Genomic DNA, 25366 nt, shown 5'->3' on the forward strand with positions numbered 1-25366 from the left:
CGGATTCCGATAACTTGAAACAAGAGTTGGATCACCTTAAGGTTGTTTTCAGGCAGAATGGGTATTCTGATCACCAAATTACTCGTGCTTTTCAATTTGGACCCCCACGAGAAGCAACGGTGGACACTTCCAAATCTGTTGCTTTTTTACCCTTCGTGGGAAGTATCTCTTCGAAAACTTCAAGAATCCTCAGGAAATATGATATTAAAAGCGTACTTATGCCTTTGGCCAAAACTAGATCCCTTCTTGGATCGGTTAAAGATGATTTGGGACTGAGGAAGCCTGGGGTATAGAAGATTCCCTGTCACTGCAGCGAGGCCTACATTGGACAGACTATTTGTACAGTTCAAGATCGATGTGTGGAACATCGACGGCATACACGTCTGCTCCAGCCGGAAAAATCAGCCGTTTCTGAACACTGTCTTAATGAAGGGCACAATATGTCCTTTAAAGAGACGCAAATTATTGCCTCGGCTTCCCGGTACTGGGATTGTGTATTGAAAGAATCAATTGAAATCCGTCTGTTTGATGATATTATTAACAGAGATAAAGGATTTCCTTTAAGCAAGACGTGGACTCCTATTTTATCACAGATAAAACAACAACGGTCTGGTTTCCGACCGGCTGCATTTTAATTTTGCGATTCCTCGCTTTTGACAGTTTTCACCACTGGCGCCGCTGCAATTCTTCGCCTCACAGAGGGCAGCTCTTCCGTTGCTCGCGCACGCGCAACGGCCAGTACCCGCGGTATAAAGGAGCCGCCGAATCTGAGGTCTCTTCAGTTCCGGCGTGATTGTCCACTCAATCTCACCTGCAGATGGCGGCCAGATGGTCCGCCGAAATATCGTGTTGTCGTCAGGACGATGGAACCCGGCTGAAAACCCGTGAAAATCATCAGCCAGTCAATAGATAACGATTTATTAAGTCTGAATTTAAGAGGGGTAGGCACACCTTTAAAAGTTAATTTTCGTGCACGAAATATGCAGGTCAGCCACATCACAACCGCACATTTGAGTTAAGGGAGGCATCGAACAATTAAATGAAAATGCGTGCTTATGATCGATGGTGCCGGCCGCGGTGGCCTCGCGGTTCTAGGCGCGCAGTCCGGAACCGTGCGACTGCTACGGTCGCAGGTTCGAATGCTGCCTCGGGCATGGATGTTTGTGATGTCCTTAGGTTAGTTAGGTTTAAGTAGTTCTAAGTTCTAGAGGACTAATGACCACAGCAGTTGAGTCCCATAGTGCTCAGAGCCATTTGAACCATTTTTTGATCGATGGTGTTTATTTCTCTTGACGTGCATTCGAGCGGGAAAAACATTCGACAAGATTACAACGAATGCAAAGATAGAGAACAATTATGTCTAATTCCGATCGCGGTACCAATTTTATGATTGCGTAATGAATACTGCCAACGATCAAGCGAAGAGCATGTCAGAAAATGCTAATGGAAAGTGAACTCAGAAGAACAAAGGCCGTTCACAGATGCAAAATGCATCCTGCAAATCAAAAATCTAAGTGGGGTTATCAGTTACCGAAACGACTAATGCCACAAAGTTAACAAACACCGCGCCCCCTGAACTATTCCTGGGAACAGCGTCGCTGGACGAACCTCACCAATTAAACTCCCCAAACTCAGATGCGCGCGCGTCGGCTGTGAGCGAGACTTAGTAGCGTGCTGGATCCATCTTCCCGTGTGCAGCCGTACAGATGCTGCAACACCATCGTCCGTGGAAAACAGAAATTCTAACTCCTCTCTCTAGTTTTGGAATGTCTCCAAGCCATCCACCAATGACGGTAACGATTCTGAGCACCGTCTGATCTCTGGCCAAGTTTTGCTGAGATTGCGACAACAGCCGCGGTGAAATTCCAATATTCCGACAGAGCGGCAGCAGAAGATAGATTTTTTTTTTTGTTTTGTGGACGGGGGCGGGGCAGAAGTCAACCGTTTTTCTAGCCGCGCTCGAGGCGCTGCGTCTTGCGCTTCCCACAGAAAGCTTTAAGTACAGGAAACATACCTCCATATAAGCATCGCGTCTTTGCTCGAGCGCTTCCCAGCCGTCTGGGGCATTACCGGCTGTCGCGTTGACATGTCCGGCCTTGTCTCGGGAAGAAGTGCGAGGGCCCCCAAAGGCGACGTTTATGGCCACAGTGAAGGTCGAAACCTGAAGTATGTTACCACCAAGACACAATCGATGCCTTCTCTGGGCGATAGCAATGGAAATACTATCGACAGTAGTGTTGCCGAAGTATAGTTACTAAACACAGCCTTCCGAAATTCCTTCACCAAAGAACACGAAGTAAATACTCCAGAATTCGAATCAAGAACAGCTGCTAATGTGAGTAACGTAAAAGAAGACATCCTCGGAGTAGTGAAGCAACTTAAATCACTTAACAAAAGCAAGTCTTCAGGCCCAGACTGTATACCCTTTAGGTTGCTTTCAGAGTATGCTGATACAATAGCTCCATACCCAAAAATGATATATAACCGTTCGCTCGACGAAAGATCCGCGCTCAAAAGCTGGAAAGTTGTGCAGGTCACACCAGCATTCAAAAGAAAGTAGTAGGAGTAATCCACTAAATTATAGGCCCATATCGTTAAATCCAGCAGCATTTCGGGACATATATTGTGCTCGAACATTGTGAATTACGTCGAAGAGAACGGTCTATTGACACGGAGTCAACACGGATTTGGAAAATATCGTTTTGTGGAACACAACTAGCTCTTCGCTCAAATGAAGAGATGAGTGCTATCGACAAGAGATTTCAAACTCATTACGTATTTCTGGATTTCCGGAAGGCTTTTGACACTATACCTCACGGGCGGCTTGTAGTGAAATTGTGTGCGTATGAACATCGTGTCAGTTACGCGACCGGATTCGTGATATCCTGTCAGTGAGGTCACAGTTCGTAGAAATTGACGGAAAGTCATCGAGTAAAACAGAAGTGATTTCTGGCGTTCCCCAAGGTAGCGTTGCAGGCTCTCTGCTGTTCCTTATCTATGTAAACAATTTAGAACATAATCCGAGCAGCCGCCTTAGGTTGTCTGCAGATGACGCTGTCGTTTATCGACTAGTAAAGTCGTCAGAAGATCGAAAGAAATTGCAAAACGATTTATAAAAGATATCTGTATGGTGCGAAAACTGGCAATTGACCATAAATAATGAAAAGTGTGACGTCATCAACATGAGTGCTAAAAGGAATTCGTTAAACTTCGGTTACACGATAAATCAGTCAAACTTAAAGCCCGTAAACTAAAGTAAATACCTAGGAATTGCAATTACGAACAGCTTAAACTGGAAAGAACACGTAGAAAATTTTGTGGGGAAGACAAATCAACGACTGCGTTTTATGGACAGAACATGTAGAATATGTCACGGATCTACTAAGAGACTGCCTACACAACGCTTGTCCGTGTTCTTTTGGCGTATTGCTGCGCGGTGTGGGATCCTTACCAGATGGGATCAACGGAGTATATCGAGGAAGTTCACCGTAGTTCAGCACGTTTTCTATTATCGCGAAGAGAGAGTGTCACGGATATGATACAGGATCTGGGGTGGACATAATTAAAACAAAGGCGTTTTTCGTTGCGGTGGAATCTTCTCACGAAATTTTTATCACTAACTTTCTCCTCCGAATGCGAAAATATTTTGTTGACGCCGACCTGCATGGGGCGAAACGATCACCGTAATAAAATAGTGAAATCAGAGTTCTCGAGGAAAGATATAGGTGTTCGTTCTCTCTACGCGCTTTTCGACATTGGAATAATCTAAAATCGGGAAGGTGGTTCGACGAACCCTCTACCAGGCACTTAAATGTGGTTTGCAGAGTATCCATGCAGATGTAGATGTAGAATGCCAGTGTCTCTCTGCTGTCTCACTCTGCTAGGCTGCTGTTTCGAGTAAAAGGAAATAAACAGCTTCTCACAAACTGAAGTGAATAGCTAATTTAGTTCCTAGCTTGATCGTTGGCAACACGTGGAATTACATATGCAAGAGTTTTGCAAGTAATAATACGAATTATGAAAAGAACATTTCAGTTACCTCTTCAATACGTTAGTAGACCTGGGGAGTAGTATTAGAACATAAAAATGTGAATAAACATGTAGGGTGGCGCTACATGAATAATGAAGCCACCTTACATGTAGTCTGAATTCCATGTTAGAATTCAAAAATCCCCTACAGCTGAAACTTGCTGGCAGATTAGAACTGTGTGCCATTCCGAGATCCGAACTCGGGACGTTTGCCTTTCGCAGGCAAGTTCCCCACCGACCGCAAGACTAGCACATCTGGAAGAAAGACAGTTTTAATCTGCCAGCAGGCCTCACAACAGCACACATTCCGCTGTAGAGTGAAAAATTCATTCTGAAGACATATCCTACAGTTGATTTGTGATTCAGTCCAAAAGACAGAGGAAGGAAAGGCACACCAGCTCCAGCAGGACCATTCCTTAGTGGTGGAGAGACCAACATTCAGCTTGATGACACATTTACGTTGACCCTAAAGATGCAACTGTAGCGCTGAAGACAGATATGAAAAATGTTACACTAGCAGTTAATAACTTCTTCATTGCATGGCTTTAATATAGTGCTGTCTCATATCCCCTGGGGGACTATTATAATCGTAGCCTGATCAGTATTGTAATTTAAAAGGATGCTTCCAGTCCTGATTGCTTCGTGATACTGTAACACTTATTTCAGGATACACGTGTTCTCGTTGAAACTCTGTGCAGCTAGCTGCCCAAGCATTATCTCTGAGACAGTGATTATCCAGCACAGGTATTAGCACCACGAAAATTGCTACTTGAAATTGTTCCTTAACCACAAGAACACAAAAAACTTCGATTTTTATCTTAAAATTTCTCTTTTAATCTGACTGCTTATTTTAATGCTGTTGCTTGACTCCGTTCTAGTTTAAATATTATTACCACCATAATGTAATAACCTTGACTTTAAAAATGCGTAGCTGGCAAGAGATATTAGTTTTTGTAGTTACAACTATGAAATGAGGTATGCTGGCCCACTGGGACTTCATTTATCATCGAAACTTGTTCACAAGTTGGTGTGGTATTGAGTCAAAAAATAGTCAAATCTTGCCCCAAATTTTCTGATATTTGGAACTTAACCTTACTCAAATGGTTCATATGGCTCTGAGCACTATGGGACTCAACTGCTGAGGTCATTAGTCCCCTAGAACTTAGAACTAGTTAAACCTAACTAACCTAAGGACATCACAAACATCCATGCCCGAGGCAGGATTCGAACCTGCGACCGTAGTGGTCTTGCGGTTCCAGACTGCAGCGCCTTTAACCGCACGGCCACTTCAGCCGGCTATTAACCTTACTCAGATAAATAAATAAATAAAGCAAAAATTACAGCTAGCCCTTTACGACATCGCCACTTTTCAACCTACGAAACAAAAACAGACATTCTTTCTCTTCAGACGTTGCCTTCTAAGAGACATTAAAAATTTTCCAATATGACTCTACAAAATATTCTGCCAAGTAAAGTGAAGCAGCACGTGTGGCTCGAGAATCTAAACACGATCGTTTTGCTATCTCGCAGTATTCCTAGATAAAAGTACAGAATCTTTGCACTCTCGATGAAAGTCACATAGACAATTTTTTGACAGGGAAATTCTTTATGATCACTATAACAATCAGGGCTGTCGCAGTTTTTGGACCAGAGGTTTCTTGAGTAATATCTCTGACTTTTGGCAGCATCTGTGGTGAAAGTTCTCATTAGTAGCTGGTTCTGCTGTCACCAAATTTCTCTCAGGCAGCACATGACACATGCAGTATAATAATTACAACCACTATTAATATACATTTACATTCTTCGTAAAAAACATATTCAATTAGCGTCTGTATTCTGTGAGAGAAGGAAGCATAAACAACAGCCTGGTAAACAAATAACTGTACGTATATCTGCAACATAACAATTTTATACTCAGCAGTAGAAACGTAAGTTTAATGATGTATTATCTAGGTCTATATCCGAGACACGAACGTTAATTACTACTGTGAATATGACCACAGGAGAAGCAAGAAACATATCATATATGACCTAGCGATTCTAGGCACTTCAGTCTGGAACCGCGTGACCGCTACGGTCGCACATCGAATCCTGCCTCGGACATGGATGTGTGTGATGTTCTTAGGTTAGTTAGGTTTAAGTAGTTCTAAGTTCTAGGGGACTGATGACCTGAGAAGTTAAGTCCCATAGCGCTCAGAGCCATTTGAACCATTTTGAACATATAATATAAACTCTTTGGTGTATTTATCTGTTCCTTGCTTACACTCTATGACAGTTGTGTCCAATGTATCCAAGAAATTTCTCCATTTAAGGATTGATAGCAGTAACATGTGCGACATACTGTGAAGTAGGACATATTTTAAGTCCCGTCAGATTAAAACAGGCGGAGTTATAGTTACAGTCTAAATCTCTTCATCGTTGTGTGCTTGTAGTTGTATATCGATTTGAACATAAGAAACGACGTACGATTAACACAGATGTCACTGACATAGAGATACGTAATAAGTAAACTTATATATCGAATTGATATGTTGTAGACATTGACATGCGTACAACTGTTTGTATCGGATACCGCAGACGGTAGGTTCTACGTCTGAATACAATTTGGTTACTACACATTATAAATTGAGATACTCTTTAATAAACGCTCATTGACAGCATCAGAAGAAAGTGGTGGGGTGTCCCACAGAACGCTGTGTCAGCAGTGGAATTGAGTTGTCGTAGTGAATAACGTCAGACTTCCCCACGGTTCAGTATAGACATCGAATTGTCGGTCCCTGTGTACCTGGTCACACGAGCTCGTTCAGAGATCGAGGAGGGCGAGACTGTGCGATCAGACTGCTCCTACTTAACTACCGTAGTGCTCGAGACGACTTTAAGCTCGACGAGAGCTTTAACTTTGCTGTGGGAAGCTCTGTCGACAAAGGTGTCGTACGTTTTACTGCGCTGTTTGGGATCACAGGCCGAGTTCACCCTGTCTATCGGTCCGCAGATCACCCTCCACGCGGCCAGCAACCTCGACTTCGATAAGGACACTGTGAACGTCGTCCAGTACCAGCAAGATCCTACGAGGGACACCTACGTCGCCGTGACGTCAGTGGATCGCGACAATGCGACGGAGACGGCGACCGTCCGGCTGGTGGCGGAGGTGAGCGGCGAGGTTCGCATCGAGATCTGGTACACGGGCCAGCTGGCCGAGGACATGGACGGCTTCTACGTCAGCACGTACGAGGCGGCAGGAGAGACGAGGTGGGTAGTCGGCAGGCTCTGCTCGAGGTCCGCGTGTCTCTTTTCACTGTTCTGTCTCACCTGTTTCCGGAATGACGAGGGCAATCCAAGTACCCAGTCCCCAGTCGGAGAAAATGTCTGACACGGCCAGCAATCGAAACAAGCCGGGACCCTCCGATCCACAGGCAGCATCGCAGGCCGGGCCGGGGACGGCTGGCTGCTCACACATTCGGCTGACTCGGGAGTGGAGTCGGTGTGGCGTGCCCGCGTTTCGAGTACGCTGAGCATGACTCCGTCACCGGTTTCTTCCGTCAGTGAACGAACCCCAGAAACTAACAACTGCTATTTCACTTGCAGCGTCTGAAGCTGTCCTCTTAGATTCCTGCCTAACGACGCCATCGGCAATCGCGATACATTCCGAATAAACTGCCAACATTTATGATGAGCGAGAATAAGAGTGCCGCTGCTGATTGTTACAGTCGCAGCAATTTCATCGTCCCTTTTTTAAACAGACACGAGTTCAAAATCGAAGAAATTCATCCCCGAGTTGGGGCCGTGGCCAGTGCAGGGGCCGAACAGTCGGTAGGGCACTTGCTTGCGAAAGGCAAAGGTCCAGAGTTCGACTCTCTATCCGGCATACCGATTCAATCTGCCAGTAAGTTTCAAGTTTCGTGTAGACTCTTATTCAGAAGATCCATTACATTTTCTGTCATTTTTATGTTCGTGAGACTGACCACCCTATCCGCAAATTTTTCCCGAGGACATGCAGCTTTACTGTATGATTAAATGATGCTGGCGTCCTCTTGGGTAAAATATTCCGGAGGTAAAATAGTCCCCCATTCGGATCTCCGGGCGGGGACTACTCAAGAGGACGTCGTTATCAGGAGAAAGAAAACTGGCGTTCTACGGATCGGAGCGTGGAATGTCAGATCCCTTAATCGGGCAGGTAGGTTAGAAAATTTAAAAAGGGAAATGGATAGGTTAAAGTTAGATATAGTGGGAATTAGTGAAGTTCGGTGGCAGGAGGAACAAGACTTTTGGTCAGGTGGTTACAGGATTATAAATACAAAATCAAATAGGGGTAATGCAGGAGTAGGTTTAATAATGAATAAAAAATAGGAGTGCGGGTTATCTACTACAAACAGCATAGTGAACGCATTATTGTGGCCAAGATAGACACGAAGCCCATGCCTACTACGGTAGTACACGTTTATATGCCAACTAGCTCTGCAGATGATGACGAAATTGATGAAATGTATGCCGAGGTAAAAGAAATTATTCGGGTAGTGAAGGGAGACGAAAATTTAATAGTCATGGGTGACTGGAATTCGTCAGTAGGAAAAGGGAGAGAAGGAAACATAGTAGGTGAATATGGATTGGGGGGAAGAAATGAAAGAGGAAGCCGCCTTGTAGAATTTTGCACAGAGCATAACTTAATCATAGCTAACACTTGGTTCAAGAATCATAAAAGAAGGTTGTATACCTGGAAGAATCCTGGAGATACTAAGAGGTATCAGATAGATTATATAATGGTAAGACAGAGATTTAGGAACCAGGTTTTAAATTGTAAGACATTTCCAGGGGCAGATGTGGATTCTGACCACAATCTATTGGTTATGAACTGCAGATTGAAACTGAAGAAACTGCAAAAAGGTGGGAATTTAAGGAGATGGGACCTGGATAAACTGAAAGAACCAGAGCTTGTAGAGAGTTTCAGGGAGAGCATAAGGGAACAATTGACAGGAATGGGGGAAAGAAATACAGTAGAAGAAGAATGGGTAGCTCTGAGGGATGAAGTAGTGAAGGCAGCAGAGGATCAAGTAGGTAAAAAGACGAGGGATAATTGAAATCCTTGGGTAACAGAAGAAATATTGAATTTAATTGATGAAAGGAGAAAATATAAAAATGCAGTAAATGAAGCAGGCAAAAAGGAATACAAACGTCTCAAAAATGAGATCGACAGGAAGTGCAAAATGGCTAAGCAGGGATGGCTAGAGGACAAATGTAAGGATGTAGAGGCTTGTCTCACTAGGGGTAAGACAGATATTGCCTACCTTTGGAGAGAAGAGAGCCACTTGTATGAATGTCAAGAGCTGAGATGGCAACCCAGTTCTAAGGAAAGAAGGGAAGCCAGAAAGGTGGAAGGAGTATATAGAGGGTTTATACAAGGGCGATGTACTTGAAGACAATATTATGGAAATGGAAGAGGATGTAGATGAAGATGAAATGGGAGATAAGATACTGCGTGAAGAGTTTGACAGAGCACTGAAAGACCTGAGTCGAAACAAGGCACCGGGAGTAGACAACATTCCATTAGAACTACTGATGGCCTTGGGAGAGCGTCATGACAAAACTCTACCATCTGGTGAGCAAGATGTATGAGACAGGCGAAATGCCCACAGACTTCAAGAAGAATATAATAATTCCAATCCCAAAGAAAGCAGGTGTTGACAGATGTGAAAATACCGAACTATCAGTTTAATAAGTCACAGCTGCAAAATACTAACGCGAATTCTTTACAGACGAATGGAAAAACTGGTAGAAGCGGACCTCGGGGAAGAACAGTTTGGATTCCGTAGAAATGTTGGAACACATGAGGCAATACTAACCCTACGACTTATCTTAGAAGAAAGATTAAGAAAAGGCAAACCTACGTTTCTAGCATTTGTAGACTTAGAGAAAGCTTTTGACAACGTTAACTGCAATACTCTCTTTCAAATTCTGAAGTTGACAGGGGTAAAATACAGGGAGCGAAAGGCTATTTATAATTTGTACAGAAACCAGATGATGATGATAGTCCGCCGCTCGTGGTCTCGCGGTAGCGTTCTCGCTTCCCGAGCACGGGGTCCCGGGTTCGATTCCCGGCGGGGTCAGGGATTTTCACCTGCCTCGAGATGACTGGGTGTTTGTGTTGTCCTCATCATTTCATCATCATCCAATAAAGTGGCGAAATTGGACTGAGCAAAGATTGGATAATTGTACGGGCGCTGATAACCACGCAGTTGAGCGCCCCACAAACCAAACATCATCATCATCTCAGAAACCAGATGGCAGTTATAAGAGTCGAGGGGCATGAAAGGGAAGCAGTGGTTGGGAAAGGAGTGAGACAGGGTTGTAGTCTCTCCCCGATGTTATTCAATGTGTATATTGAGCAAGCAGTAAAGGAAACAAAAGAAAAATTCGGAGTAGGTATTAAAATTCATGGAGAAGATGTAAGAACATTGAGGTTCGCCGATGACATTGTAATTCTGTCAGAGACAGCAAAGGACTTGGAAGAGCAGTTGAACGGAATGGACAGTGTCTTGAAAGGAGGATATAAGATGAACATCAACAAAAGCAAAACGAGGATAATGGAATGTAGTCAAATTAAATCGGGTGATGCTGAGGGGATTAGATTAGGAAATGAGACACTTAAAGTAGTAAAGGAGTTTTGCTATTTAGGGAGTAAAATAACTGATGATGGTCGAAGTAGAGAGGATATAAAATGTAGACTGGCAATGGCAAGGAAATCGTTTCTGAAGAAGAGAAATTTGTTAACATCGAGTATAGATTTAAGTGTCAGGAAGGCGTTTCTAAAAGTATTTGTATGGAGTGTAGCCATGTATGGAAGTGAAACATGGACGATAACCAGTTTGGACAAGAAGAGAATAGAAGCTTTCGAAATGTGGTGCTACAGAAGAATGCTGAAGATAAGGCGGGTAGATCACGTAACTAATGAGGAGGTATTGAATAGGATTGGGGAGAAGAGAAGTTTGTGGCACAACTTGACTAGAAGAAGGGATCGGTTGGTAGGACATGTTTTGAGGCATCAAGGGATCACAAAATTAGCATTGGAGGGCAGTGTGGAGGGTAACAATCGTAGAGGGAGACCAAGACATGAATACACTAAGCAGATTCAGAAGGATGTAGGTTGCAGTAGGTACTGGGAGATGAAGAAGCTTGCACAGGATAGAGTAGCATGGAGAGCTGCATCAAACCAGTCTCAGGACTGAAGACCACAACAACAACAACATCCGCAAATTAATGTTTGATTTCCTGCTGTCTCACATTATGTTTCTTATGTCAATTGGAGGTTTTCTTCGTGTGTCTCATTACGATCTTTTCCTGTTCGTTACTAACACCTTTAAAAACACACAGGGCAGCCACGATGCGGCGCCACTGAGATCCCACTCCGGTCTAAAATAACAGTCACTGTTTTGTTAATTACATTACACCTATGGTCATCGTTTAACTGTTTTGTCGTGCCTAAAGGTTTCTCTGTTATTTTAAACTTTTATTCCGCTTTTTGCAAAATTGTGTGTCGTTCAGTTTGCCAGGCAAGGAGCTTCCCGTTATTACTCTTTATACTTCTTGTGTGAATTTTAAGTATGTCCACGTATATTGTCAGACACTCGTGTGAAGTAACTTTAATTAATGACTACACATACTGCATTTTAACTACTAAATTTGCGATACTAGTCAGTAGCGTGCCGTAACTATAGTGCCCGCCGCTCGCCTGTCATTTGTATAAATACCACACTCATCCGTGCCATCACACGCACTTACTATTTACCTATGTCTGTAGTCAATGACTTTGACTCCTACATTAGGATATTTTATGGTTTGTATGGCTGCTGCCCGTGGCTGTTAATGATATATTTTTTTCTTATTTTTTATGTGTCACCAGGTCTGTTATAGATTTTGCTTCAGCTAAATTAACTTTTTCGGTTACATCACTGTTATATTTTATTTGCAACAGATTTGAAGATGGCAGTAGCAGAAACTAGTAATAGTGGATTGTAATATCTGTGTGGTCAAGATGCATCTTTAAAAACAAGGTGCGACAATCCGATCGCAGACTTCACGTCTTCGATTGATAGACATTTAATTATAAGAAACTGAACAAAGGGTGATGTGTTCTTCATAAATCTCCACTGTGCCGCTGCCTTGTAATAGAATAAACAAGTTATAACACAAAAACAGCGCAACGCGACGAAAGGAATATGGGGTCTGCTGCATGGATTGGCGAGTCATTTTCGTGTCAGTTCCCACAGCTGCTATCAGGGAGACGAGTGGGAATAGCTGGCTAGTGTGAGCTGCACAGGCGTTGCCTTACTGCTCGATGCGATGGGGCGTGCTAAGCAAACGTGCTACGCGTGGACAGGTCGACTGGGGCTGTGTCTCCTCTGTGCAGGTATCTGGCTGCGACGCAGTTCGAAGCGACCAGCGCGCGCAAAGCCTTCCCGTGCTTCGACGAGCCGGCGCTCAAGGCCACATTCAGTATGGTCATTTACCCTCCTCACAACTACAGTGCGCTCTTCAACATGGACCCCATTCCGGCTCCTACAACAACAACAACAACAACAACCACGACGACGCCGACGCCGCAAACGACTGCGGATAATTCGCCTCCACTGCGCAGCTGGCCTGCACCAAGGTACGTTTAGCATCGAAAACCACGAACGTCCCAGGAGGCAATAGCCTCAACACAAATAACATAGCCTGCTGGCCTGTACAACTGAGGCACCAAGAGCGATAGGAAACGACGAAATTTTACTTATTGTGTGTATACATACACTATTATACAAGCAGACCTGCAGATAACCTACCAATTTCAACTAGGAATATTACCACAGCTCAAAAACAAATTCAAATTCTTTTACAAGTTGCGGAAAATGTAGGACTAGAAACGTTATTCGAAAAACCGGAATATATGGCGTACAACAAACAAGTGACAAAGTTTTTGATCACAAAATATGGAAAAATAAAAATGCTTTCTCAATATTTGGCGGAGGGGGGGGGGGGAGGGCGGGGGGGGGGGGACGGACGGGGGAAATCATACAAGAAAACGGTTCGGAAAAAGCTGTCAGAAAACAGCAGCTGCATTCAGATGAACACAAAACATCTATAATAAAAAAATCATTTTCTAAATTCAGTAAACTTAGGTATTACAGCACTGTAATCAAACCTGACTGTCCTGGTGGAGAAGAAATTTTAATTTTAAGTAGAAAGAGAGATACCGAAGAAATTCGTAACAAGGAAATAAAAGAATGGACAGACGTACATGGTGACATGAGGAAACGAAAACTTAAATTTTATGGGCACATTAAAAAGAATGGCACCCACTAGAGTAGTAGAATTCTACGAAAACATAAGTTAGGCCAAAAGGGAGTCAATTAAATCGATCACTGCAATTAAGGAGGATCTCAAAGCAGCCGGTATATCTCAGGCAGACGTTACAGATAGAAAGACATTCAGACAAGAGATACTTGATTAGAAAGTTGGCCATAGGCAAATTAGAAAACAGACTGCAACACCATGATCTGATGGAAGAAAGACATAACATTCTGAATCGATGAAACATATTTGGACACAAAGGAAGGCCAACCATCAAAAGCGACATTGATTTATTGTACGTCGCGTGGTCCTACTGTACCCATACGTGAATAATAATAATATTGTTTAACGTTGTATCCAAAAATCTCGAAAAATTCTTGACCAATTTACTTCAAATTTTTACACAACATTCTAGTAAACACAGAGACAGACATACGCTATTTACTTATTTTAAGCAACAATGTGCACATTTTCGGCGAAAACTGACTGTCAAAGAGAAAATGCTGTGCTGTGCTGTGAAAATGGGCAGTTTTGTCTTTTTTCGTGCCGTCAGTTTTAACTATGACGGCAGGGCATTTCAACTATTAGACAAATTGTTTCTCTAATATAGCGGGTGATCAAAAAGTCGGTATAAATTTGAAATCTGAGTACATCACGGAATAATGTAGATAGAGAGGTACAAATTAACACACATGCTTGGAATGACATTGGGTTTTATTAGAACCAAAAAAAATACAAAAGTTCAAAAAATATCCGACAGATGGCGCTTCATCTGATCAGAATAGCAAGACAAAGCAAAGAAGTTCTTTACAGGAAATGCTCAATATGTTCGCCATCATTCCACAACAATAGCTGCAATCGAGGAATAATGTTGTGAACAGCACTGTAAAGCATGTCCGGAGTTATGGTGAGGAATTGGCGTCGGATGTTGTCTTTCAGCATCCCTAGAGATGTCGGTCGATCACGACTCACTCTCGACTTCAGGTAACCCCAAAGCCAATAATCGCACGGACTGAGGTCTGGGGACCTGTGAGGCCAAGCATGACGAAAGTGGCGGCTGAGCACACGATCGTCACCAAACGACGCGCGCAAGAGATTCTGATTGTGATAATACAGCTTCACTAAAAGCGCCTTTTCAGGTAACGTCAACATGCTGCGACTGCTGGCGCATCTGATTCTCTCTCTCATTACAGCTCCTTTCCTGCACGATTGTCATGCGCAGTCACTGACGTTTTGCTGTCCAGCGCCATATGTCGAACATTTTGCGAGCTTTTTTTTTCTAATAAAACCTCATCTCATTCCAAACATGTGTGTCAATTTTTACCTCTCTATTATTCCGTGGTTTATTAAGTTTTCAAATTTATACTGACTTTTTGATCACCCGGTATATAGCGTCATACTGGTTGTCGTTCCCAACGGATGAGACTGTGGCGGCCAGGGCAACACTCGAAAAATGTGCGCATCGAGGCAGGCAAGGACAGTAAGGGAGACTCGTGGCCTTCTGTCATCTTGTTGAAAGATGCCGTCTGCATCTACATCTATAGTCTGCAAACCACCTTGAGGTCCGTGACAGAGGGTACGTCCAGTTGTACCAGTTGTTAGGGTTTCTTCCTGTCCCATTCACACGATTATTTGAATGCCTCTGTGCGTACAGTAATTATTGTAGTCTTATCCTCACGATCCCTGTGTAAGCGATACGTAGGGGGTTGTAGTACGCCCCTAGAGCAATCGTTTAAAGCCAGCTCTGGAAACTTTGTTAATAGACTTTCTCACGACAGTTTACTTCTATCTTCAAGTGTCTTCCAGTTTAGTTCCTTTATTATCTCTGTGACACTCTCCCACAGATTAAACGAATGTGTGATCATTCGTCCTGCCCTTTTCTGTATACATGCAATATCCGTGTTAATCCTAGCTGGTATGGGTCCCACACGCTTGAGCAATATGCTAGAACTGGTCACACAAGTGATTTGTAAGCAATTTATCTTAAGTCTACCACCAGCTTTACCCACAAATGAGCCTATGAAATCATTCCATTTCATATCCCCACAAAGCGTTACGCCCAGGTATCTGTATGAGTTGGCCAGTTCCAACAGTGACTCATTGATATTACAGTGTGAGGATACTACGTTTTCCTGTTTTCTCAAGTGCTATATTTTACGTTTCTGAACATTTAGAGCAAGTTGCCCATCTCTGCACCATGTTGAAATATTATCAAGGTCTGATGATATTAATGCAGCATCTTTCAGATACTGCTTCATAAAGGATAACTGCATCGTCTGCTGAAAGCTTGATTTTACTATTAATATTGTGTGCAAGTTCATTGATATACAATATGAACAGCAGGAGTCCCAACACACTTGAAGACGCATCTACATCTGACGATGACTCCATTCCACACAACATACTGTATTCTTCCTACCAAAAAGTTCTCAGTCCCGTTACCAATTTCGCGTGATATCCCATATGATCGTCCTTGTGACAACATGAGTAGGTGCGGTACTGAGTCAAATGCTTTTCGGAAACCAAAAACACTGGATTTACCTACTTGCCTTGATCCCACATGACCCAAGTTTTAGAAATCCATGCTGGTTGCCATTGAGGAGGTCATTCTGTTCAAGATACCTCATTACGTGTGAGCTTGTAATATTCTACAACAAATCGATGTCTAGGATATTGGATGGTAATTATGTGGATCACTTTTACTACCCTCCTTGTAGTTGGGTGTGACTTCTGGCTTTTTCCAAGAACTGGCCACGGTTTTTTGTTCGATTACAGTCGGAGGACGGGATAAGTCAGTCGCAAATTCAGTGTAGAATCAGACAGTGCTTCCATAGGGGCTTGAAGCATTGTTCAGTTTTAACGATTTCAGCTGTTTCTCAACTCCACTGACACTAAAACTCATTTCACTCATCTTTTCAGTGTTTTGAGGAGTAAGTTAGGGTAATTCTCCTGAGTTTTCCTTTGTAAATGAACATTTGAAAACGGAGTTAAGCATTTCAGCTTTTGCCGTGCTACCCTCTATTTTAGTTCCTGTCTCATTCGGTAGGCACTGGACACTACCTTTGGTACCACTGACAGCCTTTTGCATGCGAGACGAATTTCTTCGGATTTTGTGAAATGTGATTTGACAATATTCTGCTACATTAGTCATTGACGACATCACGCATTGCTCTCTTGCCAGCAAAGGTGTTTCATTCAGCATCTGTCTATTGCCCAACGCTTTGTTTTACACCTATTATGCAGTAATGTCTGTTCCTTTAGAAGTTTCTGTATGGCGAGTGTATACCATAGAGGTTCCCTCCCATTATGAACCGTTCTATTGGGTGCATATCTATCACGTATCCAGTGCGTGGTCAACTATTCTTTTAAACTTGAGCCAGAGTTTCTCTATATAGTCCTGACCTGAGCTGTAAGTATCGAGTTCCTCATTGAGATGCGGCACTGCTGATTTTTTGTCTAGTTTACCTAACATATACATCTTTCAGCTTGTTTTAGTTGCCCTTTGTACTTTGTTTTGCGGCGGTGTTCGTAGCGACAAGCAATTCGCTGTAGAACGGCTTACGAAGTCACCGCCACACTTTTAATAGCGGGCCGACCGGTCCGCTGGAACAGTGAACAGAAAGATGAAAACCCAAACACTCTGATTAAAGTCGGTACTTATCTTTATTAACGAAGATACAGAACACAGTAGTGAACGCCGTGTCTACAGAGATCTGTCTAGTTCGAGTCGGAGCGGCTAGGTCAGCGTCGGCTGACGACAAACAACAACTCTGCTGCGATGAACACACGACTGACTAGCAAGTACACAATTAGGTGGCGAGTATACAACTGAGCGGCGAATATACACTCCTGGAAATTGAAATAAGAACACCGTGAATTCATTGTCCCAGGAAGGGGAAACTTTATTGACACATTCCTGGGGTCAGATACATCACATGATCACACTGACAGAACCACAGGCACATAGACACAGGCAACAGAGCATGCACAATGTCGGCACTAGTACAGTGTATATCCACCTTTCGCAGCAATGCAGGCTGCTATTCTCCCATGGAGAAGATCGTAGAGATGCTGGATGTAGTCCTGTGGAACGGCTTGCCATGCCATTTCCACCTGGCGCCTCAGTTGGACCAGCGTTCGTGCTGGACGTGCAGACCGCGTGAAACGACGCTTCATCCAGTCCCAAACATGCTCAATGGGGGACAGATCCGGAGATCTTGCTGGCCAGGGTAGTTGACTTACACCTTCTAGAGCACGTTGGATGGCACGGGATACAAGCGGACGTGCATTGTCCTGTTGAAACAGCAAGTTCCCTTGCCGGTCTAGGAATGGTAGAACGATGGGTTCGATGACGGTTTGGATGTACCGTGCACTATTCAGTGTCCCCTCGACGATCACCAGTGGTGTACGGCCAGTGTAGGAGATCGCTCCCCACACCATGATGCCAGGTGTTGGCCCTGTGTGCCTCGGTCGTATGCAGTCCTGATTGTGGCGCTCACCTGCACGGCGCCAAACACGCATACGACCATCATTGGCACCAAGGCAGAAGCGACTCTCATCGCTGAAGACGACACGTCTCCATTCGTCCCTCCATTCACGCCTGTCGCGACACCACTAGAGGCGGGCTGCACGATGTTGGGGCGTGAGCGGAAGACGGCCTAACGGTGTGCGGGACCGTAGCCCAGCTTCATGGAGACGGTTGCGAATGGTCCTCGCCGATACCCCAGGAGCAACAGTGTCCCTAATTTGCTGGGAAGTGGCGGTGCGGTCCCCTACGGCACTGCGTAGGATCCTACGGTCTTGGCGTGCATCCGTGCGGCGCTGCGGTCCGGTCCCAGGTCGACGGGCACGTGCACCTTCCGCCGACCACTGGCGACAACATCGATGTACTGTGGAGACCTCACGCCCCACGTGTTGAGCAATTCGGCGGTACGTCCACCCGGCCTCCCACATGCCCACTATACGCCCTCGCTCAAAGTCCGTCAACTGCACATACGGTTCACGTCCACGCTGTCGCGGCATGCTACCAGTGTTAAAGACTGCGATGGAGCTCCGTATGCCACGGCAAACTGGCTGACACTGACGGCGGCGGTGCACAAATGCTGCGCAGCTGGCGCCATTCGACGGCCAACACCGCGGTTCCTGGTGTGTCCGCTGTGCCGTGCGTGTGATCATTGCTTGTACAGCCCTCTCGCAGTGTCCGGAGCAAGTATGGTGGGTCTGACACACCAGTGTCAATGTGTTCTTTTTTCCATTTCCAGGAGTGTAGAACTGTCCTAGCGCTCGCGACTCCAGCGCTTAAGAAGCCAGAAGCCAGCGGTGGCGCGCGCAGACTTGCGGCGATTTCCTGTATCGCTGGCGCTGCTTACGCGGACGGCGTCCGGACTTTGATGCTGCCAACCTTTTGGCAGCGGGCTCGGGTGGCATTACTGGCTAGGATATAACACTTTGTGTGGTGTCACCGCCAGACACCACACTTGCTAGGTGGTAGCCTTTAAATCGGCCGCGTCCATTAGTATACGTCGGACCTGCGTGTCGCCACTGTCAGTGATTGCAGACCGAGCGCCGCCACACGGCAGGTCTAGAGAGACTTCCTGGCACTCGCCCCAGTTGTACAGCCGACTTTGCTAGCGATGCTACACTGAGAAATACGCTCTCATTTGCCGAGACGATAGTTAGCGTAGCCTTCAGCTACGTCATTTGCTACGACCTAGCAAGGCGCCATTATCAGTTTATATTGAGATTATAATTCTGTATCATCAAGAGCGATCTTCACCAATTATGGATTAAAGTTAAGTATTACAGCAACTGCGTCCGTTTTTCTAAGTTCTCATTTCCTTGTAATGTTCCAGACCTCACGCCAGCCTGCGTGAGCTTAAACGCGTGCCTTTCGGCTTCCTCCAAACCCCGTGAATTGGCTCCTGCCAATTCACAACACTTTGGTAATCATTGTTGCCACTACCGTGTCACGGTCACTGATACCAGTTTCGATGCACATCCTCAAAAAGGTCATTTCTGTTTCTTACTATTAGATCCAATATATTTCTGTTTTTAGTAGGGCTTCTAACTATCTGTTCTATGTAGTTTTCAGAGAGGGCATTTAGTAAAGTTTCACAGGATGACTTATCACGTCCACCACTAAGAAAACTGTAATTTTCCCAATTGACTGTTGGCTGGTAAAGTCTCGAGCGACGATTACAGTAAGACTGGCGACCTTCCGTACAAGTGGGCTGAGGAGTAAAGTTTTCAGTTACATATGGGGACGAGTCTGGTGGGCGACAGAAGGATCCAATTATCGTTCTGTGCCAACCCCCGATACCGAGTCTCGCCCAAACAATCTTACACGCAGCTTCAATTTCAATATCGGCGGATTTGAGTTTTGGATGTAATGCGACAAGTACACCACATCAATTTCCCATTCGCCTATCCTTTCGAAATATACTCGAATTTTCCCCCGAAATCTCACCGCTCTCCATTTCAGCCGTGGCAGTCTCGAAGACAGGGGCAAGCCGCCGGCCATAACAGGTGAGAAATGTAACGGCCGCTTTCCAAATTACCGGCTGTGCGAACGAGAGGTGACCGTGTCGCGTACCCGACGGCACCACACAGCGTCACACGACGCGCATCACACGTACGATAATGTTCTTCTCCTTCGTCACGTTATCGCACATCTTCGTGGGAATATCACATTAACCTGGATTCGGCAACGTCAGTTCCCGGAAGTCCTATCTGTGACCACCCCGTCCTCTATTTCTCCGCCGGGGTGGAAGTTGTGTACCCCAGCTGCTTGTGTTTCGTGTTAAGTGGGAGAACGTTTTCGAAATGTTTGTGAATTGTGGCACCGAGCTGGAACTCGTGTACCAGCGCACTACTCACCTCGACGTGGTCTGCAGTGGAGAGGGCGCAGACGAGACAGTGACAGCTCCCATATACCTCCGCGGCTGGGGCGCGCGGCGGCTCCCCTCCCCTCCCCGCCCCTTCCCACCCCTCCCATCCCTCCGACAGAGCGCGCCGTGGGCCGAGTGGCTAGCCGCCAGCGCGCGACGGCTGCTGGCGAGCTGCGGACCGCCCTGTCGCAGGCTCCAACTGTGCTCCACATACAGCATCCCGGATGGCGCCCGAGTGTCACAGGCCCGCGGTTGTACACCTGTGATGCTAACAAGGGACTTTAGTACAAAATGGCTACCCGTTTGTAGGTTACTTGCGTGGGCTCTGCTGCCTCGTGACGCTTACGATAAGCATTTCCGCAGCAGCCGCTGTGGAAAGGCTTCTACCTACTTCCACTTGGGTGCCGGCGTCTCAACTGTTTCGACGTCTCACCGGGCCGGCTCTCCTCGCGACGTCGTGAAAGCTGTGTCGTATTTTCTAAGGCGTAACGTGCGCCCTCGCCTGCGCCTGGCACTGCTGGAATCTACTTCCTAAACTGTACGTTTCTGACCTAATACGGTCGGCGCGTGACCACAGATGTGAAAAACAGCCCAAAGACCGTACGTAGGCCGGTCAGCTCGCTCGCCGTCTGTTAGGCTGATACTATCCAAAGCAAATCCCAGAGTGGCAGAAGCAGCTCGATAACTAGCACCGTTATCTGGGAAAGTCTGACACAAAGTTAGCGACCTACGGAATTTGCCAGCATGAACTCTCTCCTCAGAGCTCCACACCCGGATTCGTCTGACAAGACAGCAGGGCGACACTCCCGCGTGTCGTGTCGTCGTCGGATGCACCAGTTTCTGCGGCAGTGGCGAGGGAAGCCGCGACCGATATCGCCACGCCTGGAAATAAGGAAAGAGATCATGAAAGCATTTGGCCATACTCAAACAATAGGAAAACAAGAGGTAACACGCCTGGAAGCCCTGCAGATTTAGTGCGACCGAAGGATGTTGAACATCAGCTGCAGAGATAAAGTTAGCAATTGGGAGGTGCTGAGAAGAGTACAGGAAACCATATATCTGCGAAGGCACATCCAGACAAGAATAGACAAACTCCTAGGTGACATCTGAAGACAGAACATCACTGTAACAATAGTAGAAGAAGCTTTTGCTTTTTTCCTTCTTGCGAGAGGTATAACACGCTCTTCTCATGACCGCACACCACTGAAATGCGATTTCTGGATAAGTAAACCGCCACGTAATGCGGGGTGGTTATAATTAAACTTTCCCTATATAACACATTATAAAACCGACGCTGATCATCGTACGACTATCAAACTTGGTAGCATCAATGTCCAGAGTACGGGATGCACGATATGCATGCGTCGCTGTACCACCGTCCAGTTCCAACTATGGCCACCAGGTGCCGTGATCAGTCCTCGTGATTCATAGTCTCACGCACCTGACCAGTCGCAGTGCACTTGTTGACGTGTCAACATGAGCCTGGACAAAAGGAGCAGGGCGTTATTGGCGAAGCTCTGTTATCAAAACAACAGTAATGCTGCAGCTGCTCTTCGAGAATATCGCCGGCTGAAAGAATTACGACAGGGTCCTCTTTCTCCGCCCGCTACCCAGAGCACGATGAAGAAATTCGAATCAATTGGAGAACTGGGTGTCGGTCCGGGAAGACGCCGACACACCACAGGTGGTCGATGAAATCGCTGTTGCCACGGCAGATAATGCTGCGCGCAGTTCGCGATCGCCAGGCAGTGCGCGTGCTGTGTCACGACAGTTGAACACACCGTGGTACACTGTACGGAAGGTGCTTCGAACCATTCTCAAATGGAATCAGTACAAGATCCATAACGTACGGCAGCTTGCACCACACGACGCACAGCGACGTGTCGACTCCGCTCTCCACTTTCTCGCAAGGATTGAAGTTGTTGAAGGCTGGCCCTGGACAGACGATGCTCATTTTCCTCTGACGAGTGAGATGAACACACAGAACTGATGGGTGTGTGGTTCTTCTCCTCCAGTCACTGTGCACCATGTTCCTCTGGGCGGTGAACGTGTCACTGTATGGTGTGGCTTCACGGCTACATTCGTCACTGGCCGATTCTTTTTTGAACAGGTTAGCGCTCGAGGATCAAAGATGTGCAGCCTGGCCGACGTTACTGCGATGTGCTTCGCCAGCGTGTTATGCCCGCCCTGCAGTAGAGAGACGCATTGAACACGATAATTTTCGTGCAATATGGGGCCCCAACACACGTCGCACTTGAAGTTCACCTGCTTCTCCGAAACGCACGTGGAAACGATCGAATTATCAACTGATCATTTCCAAATGCTTGGCCGGCACGATCGCCTGCTCCCACCCCCTGTGATTTCTGGTTGTGGGGCTACCTGGAGGACACGGCTTACTAGGAGAACATTCACACAGGAATGCTTCGCTCTGCGATCCTGCGCTTTCTGACTCTTCCGGACACTGGTGGCCGCCATACTGAGCCCCTTTTGTAGCAGTAATGGTATTATGTACTGTAGCAGCATATTAAAAGTGTTTTAATTCAATCGATTCAGCATTATTTCTCTACCCCATGTCTTTGACCTTAACGCTGCCAAGTCTGGTGCTTGTACGGTAATTAGTTTCCGTGCTATAACGTTTTAAATAGCGAAGCTTTAATTATAACCATCCACGTACGGAGAGGCCTCATTGCTACTTGTTAGGCGTGTCAGTCCCCGAAGTGCGAACCACTGGCAAAACGCAGCGTCTAGTAGACCTCATGTCTGTTGCATGTCGCCGCTTACGCGATTGCTGTTTATATGACCAGGACTGTGTAAGGATTCCCTTTCTTTCTTTCAGTCGAATTTAGACGTTGCTTTTTCTTGGGCCGTTGAAACTAGCTTTGGAGACACCTATATTTACACTCATTTCAACAGAAAATGCTTTGATTTGTTAAATAACTCTCATAAGTGCTATGCATATGTTGTATTTGTTGTACAAGATTTTGATACGGTCGTGTTCTCTTTCCCGTTGAGTTAGAACCTTAAACGCAGCTGAGTGACTGATCGAATCGAATGACTTGCCAAAACCTATTACCACAAGGCAAAGAGGTAGATGTTACGCATTTCTTTGAAGAAACGTCCCCTTTGAACAGTTATACAAGACTGTGCTGAAACTGACATTTTTTTTTTTTTTTTTTTTTTAGCGCAACGCAATCTGACTTTCAAAAATCTCTACAAAAGAATGGCCCTGACTAACATTAACCTATACCTTTCACAAATCACTTACCTCTCCAAAAATCTTCGTTACTCGAACTACTGCAGTACAGCGAGCGCCACTACTGCCAGCTAAATAAAAGATTCAAACTACGGAAGGCACTAACTACTGATAGGGATAGTTAGCAAATGAAAGATATTAATAGAGAACAAACAATGTATTTACCTTAGTATCATCAAAAGTCATAATATATATAGCAGTTCATGACAAATTACAAAACTCCGCCATCTCTCTCCCCACATCCACCACTGCCGGCGGGTCACCTCCAACTGCGCAACGCTACGCGCTGTTCACAGCCAGCTGCCTAACACTACAATGGCGAGTATTACAACAATGCAAAGCAGCTACAGACTGCACACAGCACAGCCAGTGATTTTCATATTGAGCGCTACGTAACGTTGCCAATAAAAAAACCTAAACAGCCTACTTACATCTTTTACTATTATTGTTTCATGCGCAGTGAGGATGTGGTAGGAATGAAGATTGTGTTTAACGTCCCGTCGACATCGAGGTCATTAGAGGCGGAGCACATGCTCAGATGGTGGCAAGGATGGGGGAGGAAATCGGCCGTGCCCTGTCAAAGGAGCCGTCCCAGTATTTTTCGCCTGGAGTGATTTAGGGTAAGCGCGAAAATCCTAAGTGTGGACGGCCGTACGGCGGTTTGAACTATCGTCCTCCCGAATGCGAGTCCAGTGTGTTAACCACTGCGCCACATCGATCGGTGTGAGGATAAGGTCGAGTGTACTAAATCCTGTGCAAAACCCAGATTCCAGCCTGGTCGAGCCCGGTCGAGTGTAGTGCTCATTCCGCCAGTCATTGTGTAAGTACAGGACTGTTTTGGCTTCATTCCAGATACACGGTAATGTTTCGCTGTGTAAATAACTGGAAAATGTTGAAGCTAAATGATTTATAGATTTCTCATCTGTCAGTTTCAAAATATCGACGCCGAGTTCGACACTGACAGGAGTAGTTCCTTTTATCGAGCTCGTCTAGAGCATTTTTGACTCTTTAGGGGAATATTCCTGCAATTCGGGAGACAGGAGCCTCGAATTCGCGTGGGACTAAAATATCATCATCGATTTTGCTGTACAAGTTATTATAAAAATTTCCCATATAGTCGAATATATTTTCCTTATCCGCAATTCGGGCTCGATCTATTTCTATTTAACGCTATCTACAGTTCAAACACCTCGATAATGTTTTAAGCTACATGCTTTATAGATCACAGATTTTAAGATCTCGGCTGAGTGGTCAACACTTACGTGTGTAGGTGGGTGTATGTGTTTCTGTGTGTGTGTGTGTGTGAGAGAGAGAGAGAGAGAGAGAGAGAGATGCAGGGTTTTTGTCAAGCGCATTTTCTCTCAAGTTTTGGCACGTATCTGGAATTTCTTTCTTGCAACGTGTAGCTGGAGTCAGCCCAAACGCATCCTGCTCATCACGTCTTTCATGCGATGCCAAGAGTCGGCGGAAAGCGTGCGTTTGTTTCTCGTCACTCACTCACACACACACACACACACACAAAATGATTTTGAAAGTGTAATTTCACGTTCCCACTCGACAGAGTGCTACCAGATTAGTGTAGTGCAATCGATATTGATTTTGCCGGTACGAATTAAAAGGCACAGTGGAAGATGAGGAACAGCCGGTAGGCTACCCCAGCAGCGACTGTGCAGCGCTGCACGCCGGGGCGCTGCTGTGCTGTCCCTGTCACGACAGTAGCCTACACACCGGACTAATCTGGCAGCGTTCTGTTCCGATTTTAAAATCACTTTGTTTGAAACGCGAAACAAACCCACGCATTGAGTCGACATTTCGCGTCGCACGAAACACGTGACGATAACAATTTGTTTGAAGTGGCGTCAACTACGCATTA

General features: G+C 45.5%; 1 protein-coding gene across 1 annotated transcript in view; it reads left to right on the forward strand.

Moving 5' to 3' along the window:
* The window catches only part of LOC124712491 (aminopeptidase N-like), a 141914-nt gene that overhangs the window by 14554 nt on the left and 101994 nt on the right, over nucleotides 1–25366 (forward strand). Inside the window, exons 2-3 of the mRNA XM_047242786.1 lie at nucleotides 7022–7278; nucleotides 12431–12673. Of these exons, the coding sequence (XP_047098742.1) occupies nucleotides 7022–7278; nucleotides 12431–12673 (500 nt within the window). The remainder of the gene's footprint in view (nucleotides 1–7021; nucleotides 7279–12430; nucleotides 12674–25366) is intronic.

The sequence above is a fragment of the Schistocerca piceifrons genome, chromosome 8 (genome assembly GCF_021461385.2).
Source record: "Schistocerca piceifrons isolate TAMUIC-IGC-003096 chromosome 8, iqSchPice1.1, whole genome shotgun sequence".
NCBI lineage: Eukaryota > Metazoa > Arthropoda > Insecta > Orthoptera > Acrididae > Schistocerca > Schistocerca piceifrons.